This window comes from Anguilla rostrata, chromosome 15 (assembly GCF_018555375.3).
Source record: "Anguilla rostrata isolate EN2019 chromosome 15, ASM1855537v3, whole genome shotgun sequence".
NCBI lineage: Eukaryota > Metazoa > Chordata > Actinopteri > Anguilliformes > Anguillidae > Anguilla > Anguilla rostrata.
In genome coordinates, this window is record NC_057947.1 from 19205148 (window position 1) to 19223797 (window position 18650).

Consider the following 18650-nt stretch of genomic DNA (forward strand, 5'->3'; position numbering starts at 1 on the left):
TAGGTAGAAGGATACATGGACTGGACCAGTCATTGCATCAAACAACGCAATTAACCCTGTGTTTTACTGTACAGCAGACAATACCTTCTCTTTATTTCTTGATTAATTTAAGCCGTTCCCTGTTGATCTGGAAGAGTAGACAAACGTGCCCACCCCCGAAGCATGTGATGTCACCACTGCTGCTTCTCACACCACAGTTCACTACTTAGGTCCTCACAGAGGAGGAAAGACCCTTCTGCCCCAGCTTAACTGGTGGATGTACGGGCACACAACCAACCAGTGGGGGTCGGTAGTGATCGATGAGACACTTAATCCATGGCCATCTGAATCCCTCTGTTCCCTTGGCAACTCTAAAGGCACCCAAACTGTGATACCCTGTCAGGCTGACAGCCAGAGTTGGCACTGACACAGTCTTGACCGAGTGCCAGACCGTTGGGGCCCGTCCATGCACAAGAACAGCGTCTTAACAGGACGAGCCACCCAGCAGCACCTAGAATTTAGTGACTCTGGTTCTATAATGGAAGAGACAGAAGGTGCCCTGTGTTGCCCTGTTTGCCTCAGTGTATTTAGCTGCAGCGATCAACCTGAGTCCTGGTGAGACAGACTGTTCCCATTTTCACTGTTATTCAGCCCTTAATTTAATGTCACCTGTTTTCATGGATCTAAATGACATGCAGATTTTAAGGTAAAAGCAAAAACCAGTAGACCCTCAGGCTTTCCAGGACCAGTACCAGTACATAATCAGCAATAACATAAGATTACCACAAGGTGGAGCTAAGCGTGAAGGTTTGTATTATTTCTTTGTAACTTACATTTATTTGTGTTGCTGAACTGGTGCTCCAGTTTATGGTCACTCTAGACACATTTTTATTTTAGATGCACTAAACTCACTCTGATCTGACATTTGTGCTCGTGCCTCATTCTGAAGGGGGCGTAGAGCAGGCCACAGAAACAGAGTGACCCTTTCTATAAATTTTTAATAGAGAAGAAATGGAGCCTTAACTCAAACAGGACTCAATGCATTCATTGGGCAAACATGTTTGGAGAGTGCAGGTAACTGACCGACCTGACCCAAGCAATCCCACTTACACTAACCCCCGCGCAGGTTACCTAAGCTGGGCAGTCTGCATTTGTCCTGACAACCTGTAAAACTTCATAGAAAAAAGCAGCGCACTCGATTATCTCTGTAGTCTCCTTGATAGTCTAACAAGGGTAGAGGACATCTTGGAAATGCTTTTCCAGGATACAGACATTTGTCCCTGAGAAATATAGGCCTACCACATTTGTCTCTGTGAAACACATCAAGCCCAAACACACCGTGTTCTGTGTGAGCACTGGGCACCGTTCGCATGCCCCCATCACCACAATATTCAATCCTGATACTGTCTGTAGTGTTTCTGATGGTCTTTACAGTTACCTTTTTAAGATCTGAATATTTTGAATATTTTTTTTCTACAACTAAACTGGGAAAGAGAGCAGTGATAGTAATTGGTGTTTGTTGACACTAAAAAACTATGTTGTACCTTATCCTGAAGCAAGAAAATATTTAACCAGGTGCCTCTAATTTACAAACAAGATTAATTTGTTTGGATGCTTGGGGCTGTGAAATATATGGCTGGATTTGGAGCAAAAACCGAAGTTTTGCAGGATTATGGTAGGTAAAAACAGTATACAGGTAAAAACTACAGCAGAGTGTGGTTACCAAGGTAACAGAGGAAATATTGAGCATAAGAGGAAAACGCCTGCTCATAGGAAAGGGGTATAATGTGTGAACCCACATTTCACTATATTTTATTATTGTTAATATTATCAATTATATTATATTTCAAAAATTACATTTTATGCTCATTGACCTTTTTAATATGTATTCACTGTTGCAATCTCTGAAACCATTCACACAAAATGTAATGTTCATTTTATGTCACAGAAGGGAACAGATATATATTCAGCAAAAAAAAAATTTTGGACAGAGGTTATTCAGTCTGCTGAATAATTTACTTATTCATTTGCCCGTGTATCAGCAGTTCGTGCTTTTAAAATCCACCATGGCATTGAAGGTTTTCTCAGCAAATTTCTGGCAACATTATTTAAGGAAATTGAGATGTTGGGCCTGTCTATAATTAATTTTTCCTGGAGATGAATCAAGGCAGGCTTGCCATCACTTTGAAGTCAGACAGGAAAGATCTGAGAGTTATTCCCTGCAGTCTGACAGAGAATTGTTTAACATGATTAATATTTTCCTGTTTTTCACCCTCTTTCAAATTAAAACATTTCTATTGATACATCAAATACTGTAAGCTTCACAGAAATATTAATTCACAAAGTAAATGGTTTCCACGGTTGACAAATCCAGAGAGGAGCACCGGTGTTGTCCAGCTTTCAGAAGAGCTTTGCCCAATGATAGATTTTCTCTCCCGTTTTGAGAAAGGTGTTAAAAATGCATCCATGACCAATGGTATTACAGTACGACATCAGGAAAGCCTCCACTTTTGCCTCACTCATAAGTCACCACCCAGCATGGTGAGCAACGATATGCCACCAATCAAAGACGAGAGATGAAAAGAAACGAGGAGAATCAAGCCAGACATGGTTGTCCTTCCCGTCCCCTGTCTCAGCGCTGACTCTGGACTGGGGGAGGGAATGTAGCAGGGCATGGTGTGGGGGAAGGGGCTGCCTGTCAGTTCTAATGCAGTGCAATCTGGGAAAAAAGCTGTTACTCTCAATCCAAAACTCAAATCCAAAAATCACGCCTGTAAACCATCTGCCGCGTGACAAGCGCTTATCCTTTGAAATGCACACCTGTCATCCACCGACGGGTGAAAATCCCGCCAACTTCGTGCCTGCGTGACGCGGGAGCATCCTGAGCTGGGACGCCAGTGAGCCACGCCACTTAGAAAATGTGACCCTCAACCGACCAATAGATCACAACTGGCGTGACTTTCACCGTTTCTACCGCCACTGCTGCCAACGCCCCCCCCCCCCCCCCCAGGGGGATATGAAAAACAGAAAACCGGCTGGCGGTCTCTGACCATGGTTGGGAATCAGTCAAACGACAGGACGTGAGGACCCAGGGCTCTGCAAAACTCTGTGAAGGTGCCATCATAGCAGTGTGTTCCAATTTTTTTTTTAAAAGTTCTGTTCATTTAGTTTTTTGTGAACAGATGCGCCGTTTCACAAAAAACAAACCGTTACGTTCCGCACCCTGCATTCTAAACCAACAACCTCATTGGCTGTCAGGGCCTCAGAAATAATCACCTGCATTTGCATTTAGATTGTCCATAGCTGACAGCCTTCTTCGGCCGTTCTTCCCCATCTATGCGTGGAGAGGAAATTGGTTTGTCATTTAGGTCGGTGGCAGAAGATTTGAAATTTCCAATTACACACCCGGTCCACTTGGACACGGGGCTCTGGCCCTGCTCAAGGAGAACCAACAGAGGAGAGGACAGAGGGACAGAGGGAGAGAGAGGGAGGGGGGAGAGAGAAAGGGAGGGAGGGAGAAAGAGAGAAACAGAGAGGGAGTAAGGGAAGAAAAAGAGCGAGAGAGACAAAGAGAGAGAGAGGGAGGGAGAGAGAGCGATGAGAGTGGAAGGGAGAGAGAGACGGAGAGGGAGGGACAGAGAAAGAGAAACAGAGAGAGAGGGAGTAAGGGAAGAAAAAGACAGAGAGAAAGAGGAGGGTGAGAAAGAAAGAGAGTGAGAGAGACTGAGAGAGAGGTTTCTGCAGGTTTTATCAATGTTTGCCTTGGTGGTACAATGTCTACACTACAATGTCTACACTTCTACCCCACACTTAATCTCAATCTCAATTTAGAGAAGGTGAGTGTTTTTTTAAATTCATATGGATGTGTAATTTTGAGACAGTACCAGGGCATGCAGGTCCCTCACACTGACTGGCCAGACACCTCAGTGGCCATTTGAGATCCAATTCTGTAACGGCAGCCTAAGGCCATTAGTCACTGTGTAATGATGGTCAGACACTGACCCTCCTGTACAATACCCGTATGTAATTTGGCACAGAACCACCTGCCACAGCCATCGGAATCACACCCCGCAGTAGTGCTGCAAGCGACGCAATGTTTTACGAGGTATTGAAATCCTTGGTTCAAACTAACTGGATGGGAAAACACACACTGAGGTCACTGGATAAATTCATGAATGTACAGTAGGAAGAAAAAGAAAAAAAAACACACACACTGCATTTTAAAACAAAGGCATTTATTTCGGAAAATGCACTTGACTTAAAATAAAACAACCAAACCACAGGTTAACACAAGACTGTGTAAATGAGAATGAGCTGGAACGCCATGTTACCAGCGCTGAGTGTAGCATCCTCAGCCTGGACTTCTGGACATCCTTAGTCTCTTGTCAAAAATGGTGCCACAATGTATATTTTCCTCTTTTTTTTTGCAATAATGTAAAAAAATCTTTCTGAATAATCAGGCATGAATGTGTCGAACAAACCACCTTTGTTAAAGTTCATCTCAGTGGCCCACAGACAGCGCAGGCCACCTGCAACAGGGCAGACTGAGGGAAACGCTGAATAACAACAAATACCAAGATGGCCGACTGCAGTGATCTGCCCCTCCCCATCACCTGGGTCAATGTGAGGAAACAGCGCCTCCTACTGGCAGAAATGAGCTTGTGCTTTACGTCTACCGGCAGAAAGGCTAATCCGCTGCCCTGGACCGCATCCCAATGGCTTGGTCAAGACGGTCGCAGGCTGGGACCCGCCAAGGTCAAAAATAACACCTTCGGTCGATTTGAGCGACTCAAAGCTAATGTTGTGACAAAAGTACGCCACTTGTTTGGCAGTGAGAGAAGGCGGGAAGACGGCGAAGGAAGGAAAACAGCTCCATCGGTGTGTGGAAGAGGCGGGCGAAGATGGGGGGGCCGGCCTGTTGTCCTTTCGGGGAAAGAGATCGTAAATCCGCCCTCGCCTTTCAGCACCTGTGCCTGCCTCCTCAGCCGCATTACCCATGAAGCCCTGGGCCACATCTGCGGCGATAAGGCTAATGAAGTGCGCTTATCAGGGAGGCTGGGAAACAAGCTCTGCGCAGATATCCAGGGCCCCAACCCTGGCTCAAGGTTATTGGGGGTGCTAGCGCAGGCTACCGTCTCCTGCCAGGGACAGACAGAGAGCGGCTGCGGCTATGAAAGTTCCAGTGGGGGAGGAGACGCAATACCACAGCCTCTCACCCAACAACGGGGCGTATTAGTGCCCAATGTCCCGGCCCACGATCTGGGAAAACCCGGACTCCTCCAAACGCATCTCAGCGAGACAGCAGATCAAACCGCTACCTCATTTTGGGTTTTGATGTTTACATTTATTTTGAATCTGTAAAGGAGATTCCATTTTATTGATCAAATACTTAATTAGAGAAATGTGCTTTAAACGTGGGTTCTGATGAAAACATAACCCAGCCTGTAATGAGTTTGTGCTTCCTTAATGTCACCGTTACAACGGGATTGCGGGCAGGGTCATGTGACCACGTGACTGGGACAGCCTGTCGCCATGAGCGCAGAGTGAACGAGGCCCCGCGTCTCTGTCAGAATGGACCTGCTGGCCTGTTGCTGGGTCCGGGTCAGCCTGTCCTTAGCCTGCGGTTAGCCCATCGCTAGCTGGTCACTGCCTCCAGGTTAGCCTGCGGTTAGCACATTGCTAGCTGGTCACTGCCTCCAGGTTAGCCTGCTGATAGCCCATCGCTGGCCGGGCCGGTCTCTGGCCTCAGGATTGCGGGCCTCTGGTCTGAGGCTGGCCTCATTAGCTCACAAACGGCCCTTTAAACTCCACCCGGGGTCTCCGCGTGACGACGTGGCCGTTTGCCCGGGAAATGAATGAGGTGCTTTTCAGCAGCAGCTGCCTCTGCGGGGGAGAAGGAAGAAGCTGGCTACGCTTCGCACCTTCTCACCAAGCCCGGTCTGTAACGAAGAACTGGCTCCCGCAGGGACCAGAACCAGGGCTAAACAAGCGACACAGAACGCTCTGGGGGCTTCAGCACACAGCCCCTCTCCTTCGCAGGTACTTTCATATCAATCAGGCAGAGGAGGACAAGAATAAAACTGCACCCAGCTGAATAAATACTTCACTGTGCCTGTGAGACCATACTGCTCAAACACTAAATACTACATGTCAACTTGAAAAATATTATAATAGTATATAATATATAAGTTATAAAAACGCGACAGGATAAAATTCAATAAAACAATCTTTACACCGTTTTATAAGACTTTTGATAAGTCATCTTTTAAAATATTTTTTCCTAGGTCTGAGCAGGAAACTTTGTGTCCAATAAGGTTTTTCCTGAGGGTAATCCATTCCATTAAACAGAATTAATCTAGCATTCCAATTTCATAAACAATTTAAAAGATAACTATTCTGAACATTTCTCAGAAAACAGCTCAACTGCTTGTGCAAGCAGCAGCATAAACCGCAGTCTTTCCTCCAAACCCTAAACACTTGCCTCTGTTTTTACATAAAGGGAATCTCCTCTGTTAATGTCTCCGGTTCCGACTCTTCCAGGGAGAGGCTTTGTGCTTGTTCAGCTGAATTAATGTAAAACCACACTGGACAATCAAAGCAGTCATCTGTTCTTTCAAAACAGGAGACTCCAGAGTACCAAGAGTCCCATCATGCTTTGCTCAATTGTTTACAAAGGCCTCAGCTTTTTTAAATGCAAATAAAAATGAATTTGGAAACTGGAACCAAATTCGAGACATTCTTAATTTGTCTGCATTTTGAGTTTGTGCTTCTTCCACGCGTCCCCTTTAAGAGGAAACAAGGATCCTCACGTCCACCTCCAGGTCTGAGCAAGGGGAAGAGGAAACGAGAAGGAGTGGTTTGATAATTGCGGGTGAGATGGTAATTGTGCTTTGTGGTGTAATGCAATAAAGAAGCAAGCGGCGAGGGGGGGGGAAGGGTGTGGGGGGTGTGTGTATGCGGGACACTGCTCCCAGGGGGACAGCTGTCCTCCCCGCTGAGCCGTCATGCTAAAATGAAGCTGTGCTTGTACACTCCGCTCAGTCTAATCACCACTGTTCCCACTGGCGATCAGCTTTATTGGGCCTTTTAAATCAGAAGGTTTTGTTTACCTCCCACCCTCTTTTAGAATTCCCACCGAAGACGCGTTCACAACACAACCGCTCTGTTTTGCCGTTATCCTTTTTATGCCACAAGCACGGTGCGGTGGCTCATGGAGCCTCGGTTGCGTTAGCCCGGTTGCGTCGGCGCGTGTCTGTTTGAGGGAAACGGAGCCTCAAACGCGCCTGGTCAAAGCAAACCTGAAACCGCTTCGAAGAGGTGGTGCTTGGCTGCTCTTGGTGTGAAAGTGTTGCCTCTTGGTTGTTTTGCTACCGTCCAGAACTGCGGTCTGCACACCGCACGCCAAACCCGAGAGCCAATGAAGCGCTATGCAGCTGTGGAGAAGAGCAGCCGTGGACACCAGGGCAAAACCAAGGCTCCACACTACAGCGCTAGCCTATACTGTGGACAGTGTGAGGAGTTGCAGAACGAGGTCAAACGAATGCTTTCTTATTCAGACGAACCCAACCTGAATGTGGGCCAATTCAGACAGCCGGAAAAGCTGCTGAAATACTTGTGCTGACAGAACATGCCACACGGCTGAAACATGTTTGTGGAGAGGACACTCAATACCAGCTCTGAGCGTACTGTAAAGCAGCTCATTAATTCCCTTCTGCAGAGGGGGTAGACTGAGCCCTCAGAGAACGCTACAGTCCTGCCAACTGCTCCTTCAGAGACCCATGGGAAGACAGAGAGATCACTGCAGCTGCTTCACAATAACTTACAGCAGAAATACAGGAGAAGAAAAGCAAAAGTTTACATTAGCAGGAACTGGGGCAGGAGGAGGAGCTGGAGCTCTCCCACAATGGAGCAGAGGGTCAGGCCCTCAGCCACCGGGGAGGGGCTGGGTGGAGCAGGGGGTGGAGCTGGGGAGGGGCGGGGCCAGAGCTGAGGTGGCTCTGAGATAGAAGGCACTGCTGGAGCCTCACCAGTATTTGAGAGCTGGCTTCTGGTGTAGAGGGGTAACAGAATGGGGTCACATTCTCTCCCTCCCTTCCTCTTTCCCCTCTCTCCCTCCATCCATCTCACCCCCTGACCCCCTCGCCCCCCGCCCCACCCCCTCCACCCCCAGCTCCAGTCTGGGTGTGCCCTCTCTGAAGGTGACCAAGCTGATGATGATGTCTTTTTGTGTGTTTTCAGACACAAAAACACAAATAATAGCAATGGCAGTGAGTTAAAATGGCTCTCCTCCCCCCGCCTCTCTGCTCCTTTCTGACTGGTTGCCGCGTCGTCGTCGGGCTCCTTCGCGTGTGACAGGAAGCGGGCGCCTTCATCCACAGGGAGAGCCTCTTCTGAAGGCGTCTTTAAGGATGTTGGGCGAGTTCCCGGGCTTCTCTAGAAGGCTCCCTGCATTGCTGGGCTGCCCCGCGTCTGCCTGAAGGACCCGGCGCTCAGAAGCTCTCCACGAAGCTGCCGGGGAAGAGGCCGGTGCGGCCGGTGCGCTGCAGGGTGCCCTTGTACCAGCCGTCCTCGCGCTTCTTGTGCACAAAGACGATGTCGCCCTCCTTCAGCTCGATCTCCGCCTCGCTCTGAGGCGGGTAGGGCACCACCACCCGGTACCTGAGAGACAGAGATTAAACACTTTCCATCACTGTATTTATTATACTATCCTTATAAACATTATCATTATTCTTAGTGATTATGGTTTTTGGGAAAATAATTTAACTGGAAACGGGGTTTGTCTGTTTTGCTCATTCTTGTCCATGTTGAAGACAAGAAGCAAGCAACTTCTCAGTCCATATTTTTTTTCCAGGTGACTTGCTTACATTTTGGCCATATCTATCGTATGTCAAGTCAACACAATAAGAAAGGCAGAGAGAGGAAACCGAAAGAGAGGGAGAGAGAGGAAGAAAGAGCAGGAGAGAAAGCGAGAGAGAAGGGAGAGAGGGAGGTAAAGAGAGGCCACACAGCGTGAGTCAATCCACTACAAATGAGAACAATCCACATAAAGAGCAAAGGGCTCCTGATTTAGTGCATCCTCAGAGCCAGGGGTCTGTCTGGACGCAGATAAAGGAAACTCAGGGCCTCTGACTCCGCAGATCTACAGCCGCTGCCTGCAAACTTCCTTCATATGGGTTCGGCATTAATATGCAGCAGGCCCTCCTAGAGCCTCCTGTGTATTCGGCAAGTAAAAAGCCTTCTGTACCGCACCCACCTGCTCCCTACACTGCAGTCATATTCCCCGCCTTCAGCAAACTCTGCTACTGAGCTGAAAAACTTAAACTACCCTTTAAATACCAGATAACTAATAAGAGATGTTTGTAACAATATTATCCATAAATGTTACCCTATTAAACAGCAGCTCTCTATTAATAAAACACACCTTTTTACATTTGCATATGAATATTAATGTCTGGCATGTGTATGGTATTTTATATCTTTTATTTTATTTATCTATTTTATGTATCTTTTTATCTTTGTACAGCACTATGGTCAACTTCTGTTGTTTTTAAATGTGCTTTATAAATAAACTGATTTGACTTGACTTGATGTAATATCTGCTTCAGAAATATAATAATAGTAATTGCTCTTTTTGTGATGCTTACCCAGCAACTCTCCTTCACATATTCTGGCATTGTACCCACACTAAGAAATGCTGGAAAGATTTATGCAGATTTATTTTAGATTATGTAATCCCTGATTTCTCCCTTACTTAGAAAATTTACTCTAAATTTAACAAACCCAAACCCTTATTTATTATTTTTGAAAATGACCCCAGAAAATGCTTAAATACTACACTCGCCTCCTGATCCCAGCAATGCTCATCAGCACCTTCAAGATTTCACACATATTTTCCACTAAGTAAAGTTTCTAAGCAAAAGAAAACTTTACCTTGAGAAGTTACGAACATACATTATTGACTACTCTGCACATTACTATATACTACTCCAAATAAAAATGGTGATAATGTTCACAGGATCATATTCAATATTGGTTAAAATTTTTAGGGCACAATGGAGCTGCATGAATTTTGAAGGAATGGTCGACTAGAGTATATATTAGCACATTTCTTATTGCAGATACTGAAAAATGCATAAGCCTGTTCTCACTCAACACAAAGGGTTAAGGGCTGGCGCAAGCAGAGAGCAGCACACGCAATTCCACCATCGATTTCCTCTGAAGGGACATGAATTTTGTCCCTGTAATTACAAGGGAATAAGTCTATTGCTGCTCTTGCAAAATTGCGGCGATATTATTGCCTTACCGACCGGCTACATTCGACCTGCTGCTTTCGCACAGAAAAGAAAATCAATTGATCATTTTTTCATTGCGCCTATAAATTTGAAAGCCTTGGCTGTGAGTGAGAGATCGGCTGGGGATCCATAAGTCTGCCACAACGACTGAAGGATGCGTTGTGCACGACGCCTCAGAAGCGCAAATGTCTTTGTGCCCGCATTGTGGAACGCTGTTAGCGACTTTGACCGTCGCAGAGACGTCGAAAAAACTGAACGCCTTCTCCGCTGCGGTTCTGCTGTCTGTAAGAAGACTGGATAAGTGAGCGAGTATGGATCAGAGAGTGTTTCTTTCTGGGACAAGCAGACTGGTGAAGATTTGCTGGGGAAGTTAGCGGGGCATTATGAAAAGCATTCTAAAATGGTGCAACACAAAGTTGTTTTAACTCTGTCTGTCTGTCTGCCCTTCTCGAGAGCTGCGCAGGACCAACATGCACTCCCACCTCTGCACCCACCCATACCCAAATATCCAAATCCTCAATTAAAGGAGGGAGGGAGGGAGGAGGACCCAATCCATCCCAACAGAGAGTGGGAGAAAGAAAGAGTCTGTGTGTGTGTGTGTGTGTGTGAGAGAGAGAGGGAGAGAGAGAGAGAGAAAGCTGGATCTGACTCAAGTACAAATACTGTTTAATTTCCTGAAATAGAAACACTCATCAGAGAGCCATGGAGTGCCTTGTGTGAGTGTTTGTGTGCATATTTAAGTGTGTGCGCGCATTTGTGTGTTGGTGTGTGTGTGTGCAAATGTATGTGAGTGTTTGTGTGTGTGTGTGAGTGAATGTGTGTGGGTATGTAAGTACACTATGTATGTGTGCATTGGTGTGGGTACGGGAGTGTATTAGGGCGTGGCTGTGACCCACCTCTCACGGGACAGGGGCTTGGGTTCGGGCCGGAGGGCCAGCAGGGAGGAGCAGGCCGTGCGGGCTGGGGGGGACACGGAGAAGTTGAGGTCCAAGGAGCCGGACTTCCTGTGCAGGGGCTCCATGCCCATGGCCCCCTGCATCTCGCTCTCGATGGGGCAGGACCCCGCCCGGCCGTGGCTGCTGACCGCGCCCTGCGCCGCCTCGCCTGAGGCCTGCGCGGGGGGGTCGTGGGTCGGGGACACTGAGGGGGGCGAGCGAGACTTCTTCTTAGCTGCAGCTCCGGAAAGAAGCTTCAGCAGACCACCTCCAGTCTTCTTCTCTTTCTGCAGAGAGAGAGAATACAGCTCAGACACACACATACACAGACTGTGTGTTCATTACTTATATATATATATATACACCATTATCAAAATTAGTCATTATTACTATTTTATTCTTAGTAATTGCGGCCTTGTGGAAGTAATTAAGTTGGAAACTTGTTCATCCGATTAATATAAGAACCCTTAATGGATACCGCTGTTAGTTCAACAGAGTCAGACACACGCGCACGCCTATACACAAGTGCAGAAATAGATAAAGACACAAAAGCGCAGAAAATGGCTGACATCATTTGACTTTTCACTCTCACGTACTGAATGTGCCAGGCTGCTATGAGGCATTATGGCTCTTTTACAGCCACGAATGGGCTGTGGGTACATGATGCGTTCACAACAGTCTACAGGCCACAGCTATTAAAATAAAATCACTATGCAGTCAGCATCACAGCAATAAACGGAGTAGCCACTGTTTTTATTTTCGAATATGGTGGGGTGAACTTGGGGAAAACACATTTTATAGCCTAGTTAATTGGAGGTACATTTTTAAACCATTCAGGCAGGAAGTGGAAGTCCGTAAATGTCATGTTGCATTCATATTGCATGGATCTGTCTTGTAAATTACTGAACGCATAAGAGGGAAAATACATATTGTACATATAAGAGGGAAAATGAAATCTTATTTTTGATTGCCCCATGGTTGAGAAAGATAAACAGCACAATAGTAAAAAAATAACAGTGCCATACTAACAGTGAAGTACTGTATACAAGTAAACCGGCCTCACTTATCAGTGCAATCAATATATCAAACAAACAAAAACCAGTAGTGCTTATTCATACAAGCCTAGCACCCATCAACACCATAGCTGTGCTTCCATAAACCTGCAACAGATTAAGAACAAGGATTCACTTTCTAAAGGCAAAGCTAAAATAAGAGCTTTAAGACTAAACTTCACCTACTGTGCTGGGAATGACATTTACTGCCTTTAACATGTGCTGTCTTCATCTAAATTAATTCAGGGTGCAGACCTACTGGTAATACCTATGTGCAGTTCAGACTCCCAACACCAGGGGGAGCCAAATATATGACAATTTTTTTAACTACCACTGGTGTGCTATATACTAAATATGTACTGGAGAAAAGAATGGTATACAAAGACCGCAAGCCATCATTCAAAATGCATGCATCACTTCAGTGTATCCATCATCCGAGTGGGTGGGTGTGTGGGTGTGTGTGTGTGTGTCCGCGCGTCTATGCATAAGTGACCAGCAGCACTTATGTGGCATTTAGTTGGCTAGAGCTGACAACTGACAGCCAAGGAGAGGGGCTTCCACATTGGCTATGATCGGCGGGAGTCGGGAGCCAATGAACACTTCAGGAGGTAGGGGATAGAACTGTCAAAAATGGCTTCAGGTGCTTCTGCAGACTGACCCACTTAAATACCACAGTGAGTACCGCTGAGTGTTCTACAAAGGGTAGCAGTGTGGTATAATGGTTAAGGAGCATGGGCTTGTAACTCAGAAATCCCAGGTGAGGCACTTCTGTCGTACCCTTCAGCAAGGTGCTTAAAACTGTGTTACTGTGGGAATGGATAGCCGGTGAAAATGTATGCTGTCATTCTGGATGTGGGCTTCTGTCAGGCCAAATGACAAGTGCAGAAAGTGACAAAAAGTCAAAGCAGATTTGGTAGGACTGATTAAGCAATTGCATGATGACAGGGCCTTCATTTCAATTTGAAAATTCTTTGACGAGTTTCGCAATTGCAGTTAGCTCAGGAATTGAACTGTGGTGGGGGTAACCAATGAGCCGCTCTTCATATACGCTTGACTTGTCTTGACTGCTGACAGCTACTCAATGAGACTGAATGACCAGTGAACGTGAAAATGCACACAGCGACTTGGGTAATGACCATATAATTGTTCATATTTGAGTGAACCGTAGGTGATGGTGACCCCTAAACTACAGTATAGCGACCAAACTTAGCCACAGAGTTCTGATAGACATAATATTGCTGATGTTCTCAAAGACAAACGAACCTTGGAATTAATATGCAAACCAAAACAAAACAGAAATTAGACCGGCACTGAATTTGAGACTTTTCTGGCTGCATTTTTACACCAAATGGTGCCCCGAGCAAATCATCAAATGTTGTGTCCTTTCAAGAATTTCATCAGTGGGCTCTGACTATAAAAACGTAATAAATAAAGAAGTAATAGAAATAGAAATAATACACTGCCGGGAAAATGGCAGTGTGTAATAAACAGTAAAAAGCAAGGATGACTGCGTATAAGCCAGCCTGGGAGACAGCGATGAGTAACAGGCATTGGGTTTTATATTACAGCAAACACACTGGCAGACGCACGCGCCGCGCAGACGTGCTTCATGGCCCGTGTGATTTACATGGCGGAGAGCGGCTTAGGCTTCCAGCGCACGTCCTCTCCTCTAAGCACCCCTCACTCCCTCACTCTGTCTCTGTCTCATTCACTCTCAGTCTCTCTGTCTCACTCAATCCCCGGGGTGAAGAGATGAGTCCACTGTAGTGGTACTGCATCCTTTACCACAGAGACCTGCCCGTGTCGCTCTTAGTCTCTCTGAATGACATCTAAAGCACAAGCACATCAAGTCAGCTCAAAAACCCCCTGAAGACCACAAATCACCTGCACACTCCACATCACCTCCAAATCACCTGCACACTCCATACCACCTGCACACTACATATCACCTCCAAATCACCTGCACACTACATATCACCTCCAAATCACCTGCACACTCCATACCACCTGCACACTACATATCACCTCCAAATCACCTGTACACTACATATCACCTCCAAATCACCTGCACACTCCACATCACCTCCAAATCACCTGCACACTCCACATCACCTCCATATCACCTGCACACCACATATCACCTCCAAATCACCTGCACACTTCATATCACCTACAAATCACCTGCACACAACATATCACCCACAAATTACCTGCACACTCCATAGCACCTCCATATCACCTCCAAATCACCTGCACACACCATATCACCTCCCAATGACCTGCACATTCCATATCACCTCCAAATCACCTGCACGCTACATATCACCTACAAATTACCTGCACACTACATATCACCTGCAAATCACCTGCACATTCCATATCACCTACAAATCACCTGCACACACTACATCACCACTAAAGTAACAGCACAGAAATCACAGTGGACATCTGTGCAAGCCAAAAATGCACAGAAGCTTAAAGACTATGCCACTGTTGAAAGACCCCCACCTCTGCCCCCCCCCTTTTGTACACACGCACGCAAGCACTGCCCCCCCCCTTTCTTAGACATGCACACACAAACACACCCATGTGGGGTGGGGGGTAGTGAGTCAGAGCCAATTATCTGTGAATAATCAGCACAGAGACGTCTGTCGACAGCGGGCCGACAGCAGAGGAAGCAGGCTGACACCTCGTACATGTGAGTCCGCTCTCCACCCCCCGCTGGCTGTCAGGGCTTCTCAAACAGATCATTCTATTCACACGCACCGGGACTCCACTCTTTGTACAATCTCACCTCTCACATACAGGCCATCCGGTTCACACCATCTCACAAGCTTCTTTAAGACATGCCGTCCCTTCCAACAAACCTGCAATGAACCTAGTTCTGTCCAATCATCTACAATCATATAAATGGCAGTTGCTGAATTGACTCATGAGGCCTTACTGCATGTAACAGGAAGCGGCAGGAAGTCCCTTTTCTCCTGGACAAGTGAAGAGTCAGGACTGTCTTTTCCAGTGTTTATCTGGGGCGGGAGCTGACAGAGTTACTGTAATGCAGCTAGGCAGAGGACATGGGACACGGGAGAAAACCACAAGAGTGGCAGGCACTGTGTCATATATTTGTGTGCTCAATCTTATTTCACTAATGTTGTGACTGATTCTTAACAGCTTTTGCACTAAATACCTGCTGCAGCACACTCTTTCTCTGTTCTGTTGCTTATTGTGATCTTGGTTGTTCACGCTTAGTGCCGTTGGTCATAATGACCTTTGATGTTCTTTGGCTAAAACTGCCTCCCAAATGAGTGTGTTGAAAAAGTAAGAGGCAACATGTCAGACAGTGTGGAACTTAATATTTTGCTCCTTGCTGCTACTTTAATAAATATCTGGGTAGCTCATCACTTGAAATGTGTGGTTTCTTAACCAAATTGAAGGTATCAAACTCAATACTGCCAGAACTGAAACAATCATCCTCTCTGTGTCCCAACAGTATATTTGCTAAGTAGTCTTGTTACTCATACTTCCTTGGTCAAAACTCTTTGATCTCTTAAAGACATAAACACATACTATTCTTAGGTAGTGGTAGATATGATCTACACTGTGTGTGAGCTCAGCAAGTCTGACTCTGTTGAAGATATCCATACTGAGAAGCTATTCCTTTGTTTTAATGACTAAAAATGCAAGCTAATTTGCTCCAGTAATTACATGGTTTCCCAGGAGAGCACATTGAACACCATAACTGTGAAACCTCAGGACAGAAGACCTGCCAAATCCTTGCCATGAACCTACTGCAACACCCCAGCATCAGAGACCACCATGTTTTCAAGAACAGAAGACAATGTGGCACCTAGAGATGTCATGGGGGGAGGTATCAGACAACCCATACACGTTTTCTTTTTTGAAAAAAAGTGCACTACAGGATTAGCTCACACGCTTTGGCAGCTGACACAATAGCCCCGGTGAGCCGTAGACACAACAGTTACAGCAAACTAAAAGGCCGTTGGGATGAGGGCGCTCCGATTCACTGCAAGATAAGCTGAGCCTTGGCCCTTTAAACTTCTTTCCACTTCCTGAGCTGGAACATGAACTAATGGGGGTTTAGCTAGCGTACACAGAATACAAAGGTAAGGGGAACAGTGTGATAATGGCGCTCAGTGCTAATGTGCTGAAGAGGGGACTGTAAAACACACTGGAGCGATTCCTAGCCTTTCACCACAGTCACTGCTGAGATGTACTGACAGACTGCAAGGTAGCAAACAGCCGCGCTTCTATCGACACTGAAAATTAATTTATTCTCATAATGAGTCTATCTGTCAGAGGTTCTTTCTTGTAATGAGAAGCTATTAAGTGTATTCAAGCCTGTCCTCCTGACAGCCCAGCTAAGAATGAGAAAATATGCTGATGGAGGCTACTGCAGGAGATTAATGCACTGCGCTCTGCACCTGCTGACACAGGGACAGGAAAAGAGGACACAGAGGAAGGAGATGCAGCTTAAGTGAGACAGGATGTGAGGACATGGAGACAGGAAGTGTGGCTTAAAAAAAGACTGGAACAAAGCCAGACAGGAAAAGAAGATCAAGAGAGACACAACGTAAGGGAATGGAGAAAGGAGATGAAGATGAGGGACAGGAAGTGAGGACATGGTAATAGATAGTATGGCTGAGGACACAGAGACAGGATGTGAGGATATAAGAAGTAAGGACAGAGAAACAGGAAGTGAGGCTGAAGGCCGACAGGAAGTGGGTGCAGAGAAAGAACGAGGGGGAGTGTGGACAAACCTTCTCTGCTTTCTTCTCCTCCAGTTTGGGCAGGCTGGCAGCGGCGCCATGGGGGTGGGCGGGGGAGGAGGGCTGCAGCGGGATGGCCGACGCCTCCCCATTCAGGTGGGCGGCGCTGACGTTGGGCGGAGTGATGGCAACAGCGGCGGAGGTGAGGGGGATGGGGGAGCGGGCCATGGGGGTCAGGGAGGGGGAGTGGTTGGAGTGTTGGGGGGACACCATGGACAGGGGCCGTGTTGAGGGGCCCGGGGACCGATTGGGTGAGCCGTGGGGACGCAGTGGGGACACGGCGGCTGTGGGGCGCTCCGGGCTGCCTGCAGGAGGGCTGTGCACTGAGAGAGAGAGAGAGGGAGGAAGACACAGAGAGAAAGAGAGAGAGAGAAAGAGAGAAACCTGTTAGTTCTACATGTACAAAGGTTATTTGAAAAAAACAAACTTTGTGAAAGTGCTTAGTTGGTCACATGAAAAACGTTGCCTTATATTCCAACCACTTTCCATTATGTCAGTTCTTCAAGGGCTTTCCTACATTTATAGGCTAAAAGGAAAACAAGAATGAGCTACTGATTACTGACACTGTACAGATCAGAACCTCCTACAACATACTCCCAGTTACATAACACTTACATTGCATCCAATCTGCAGGCACACTTTTTCAGTATCTATTACACACTTCCTATTGATTACGTAATGAACACGAGGCACAGAACATCCTTAAAAAAGATGAAGTCTTGAAAGAGAATGAGAGAGAGAGAGAGAGAGAGAACTCATAAGAGGGAATCCATTTCCCCCTGAAAACACTGAAGCAACGGCTCGTCTTTCAAGCCCCCGACGGCTAAATCGACACGGAGAAACAGGCTGCGATAACGCCGGCCGTGCTCTGGGGGACCGGCGCGTTCGCCGAGAGGTCGACGGAGGGGGGAGGGGCGCTGTTATTGTTGCAGCCTCGCTGGAGGAAACCGCTGGCATTTCAACAGAGCGGGCTTGGCCCCTGGGACGCATCGCTCTTCAGATTATGGTCGCATTCACAGCTTTGCTAAATAAATAATAATCACCTGAACAAACACCGCAGGCACGCAGCCCTGCTCCGCGCGCACACGCCGGCCATATGGGCCCTTCGCCGCGGACGGGCTCGCTGGGTAATGGTGCCGTGCCAAATACCAATAACCGCTGCATAAGGCCAAGGCATTTACACAACACATTCTGAAATGCCAAGAAAGCCCTCTGGACTGACTGGGGGATTTACTGGCCTGTTCTCTATGGACACTGATCAGTGGAGTTACTTTACTGACCTGTTCTCTACGGAGACCCACCAGAGGACTTACTGTACTGACTTGTTCTGAGCTTACGTGAGAGGGCTAATCTCTAGTCTCTGTAGTGTCACTGTACACTGAAAGGGACCCTGTGGTTAAAACATTATTGCGTATGATGTATAATGCATACGATAGCTCATAACTGCCTTTGTCCCAGTCACTAATTACAGGAACAGCTGATCATTCTTTAGTCCCAGTCTTCAGTTCAGGACTGCCTCAGTCCCCGTCACTAATTTACAGCGCACATCTGTTACATCATCAATAGTCAGGTGAGATGTTTAGCTTAAGGCTAACCGCACGTTGGAAC

At 46.7% G+C, this 18650-nt stretch overlaps 1 protein-coding gene across 1 annotated transcript in view; it reads right to left on the reverse strand.

Moving 5' to 3' along the window:
- Positions 1-4193: 4193 nt before the first annotated feature.
- LOC135240517 (E3 ubiquitin-protein ligase SH3RF3-like) overlaps positions 4194-18650 on the reverse strand; it is a 112589-nt gene continuing 98132 nt past the window's right edge. The window contains exons 8-10 of the mRNA XM_064310067.1: positions 17034-17365; positions 11168-11493; positions 4194-8637 (exon numbers count right to left, since the gene is read on the reverse strand). Of these exons, the coding sequence (XP_064166137.1) occupies positions 8469-8637; positions 11168-11493; positions 17034-17365 (827 nt within the window). The 3' untranslated portion in view covers positions 4194-8468. The remainder of the gene's footprint in view (positions 8638-11167; positions 11494-17033; positions 17366-18650) is intronic.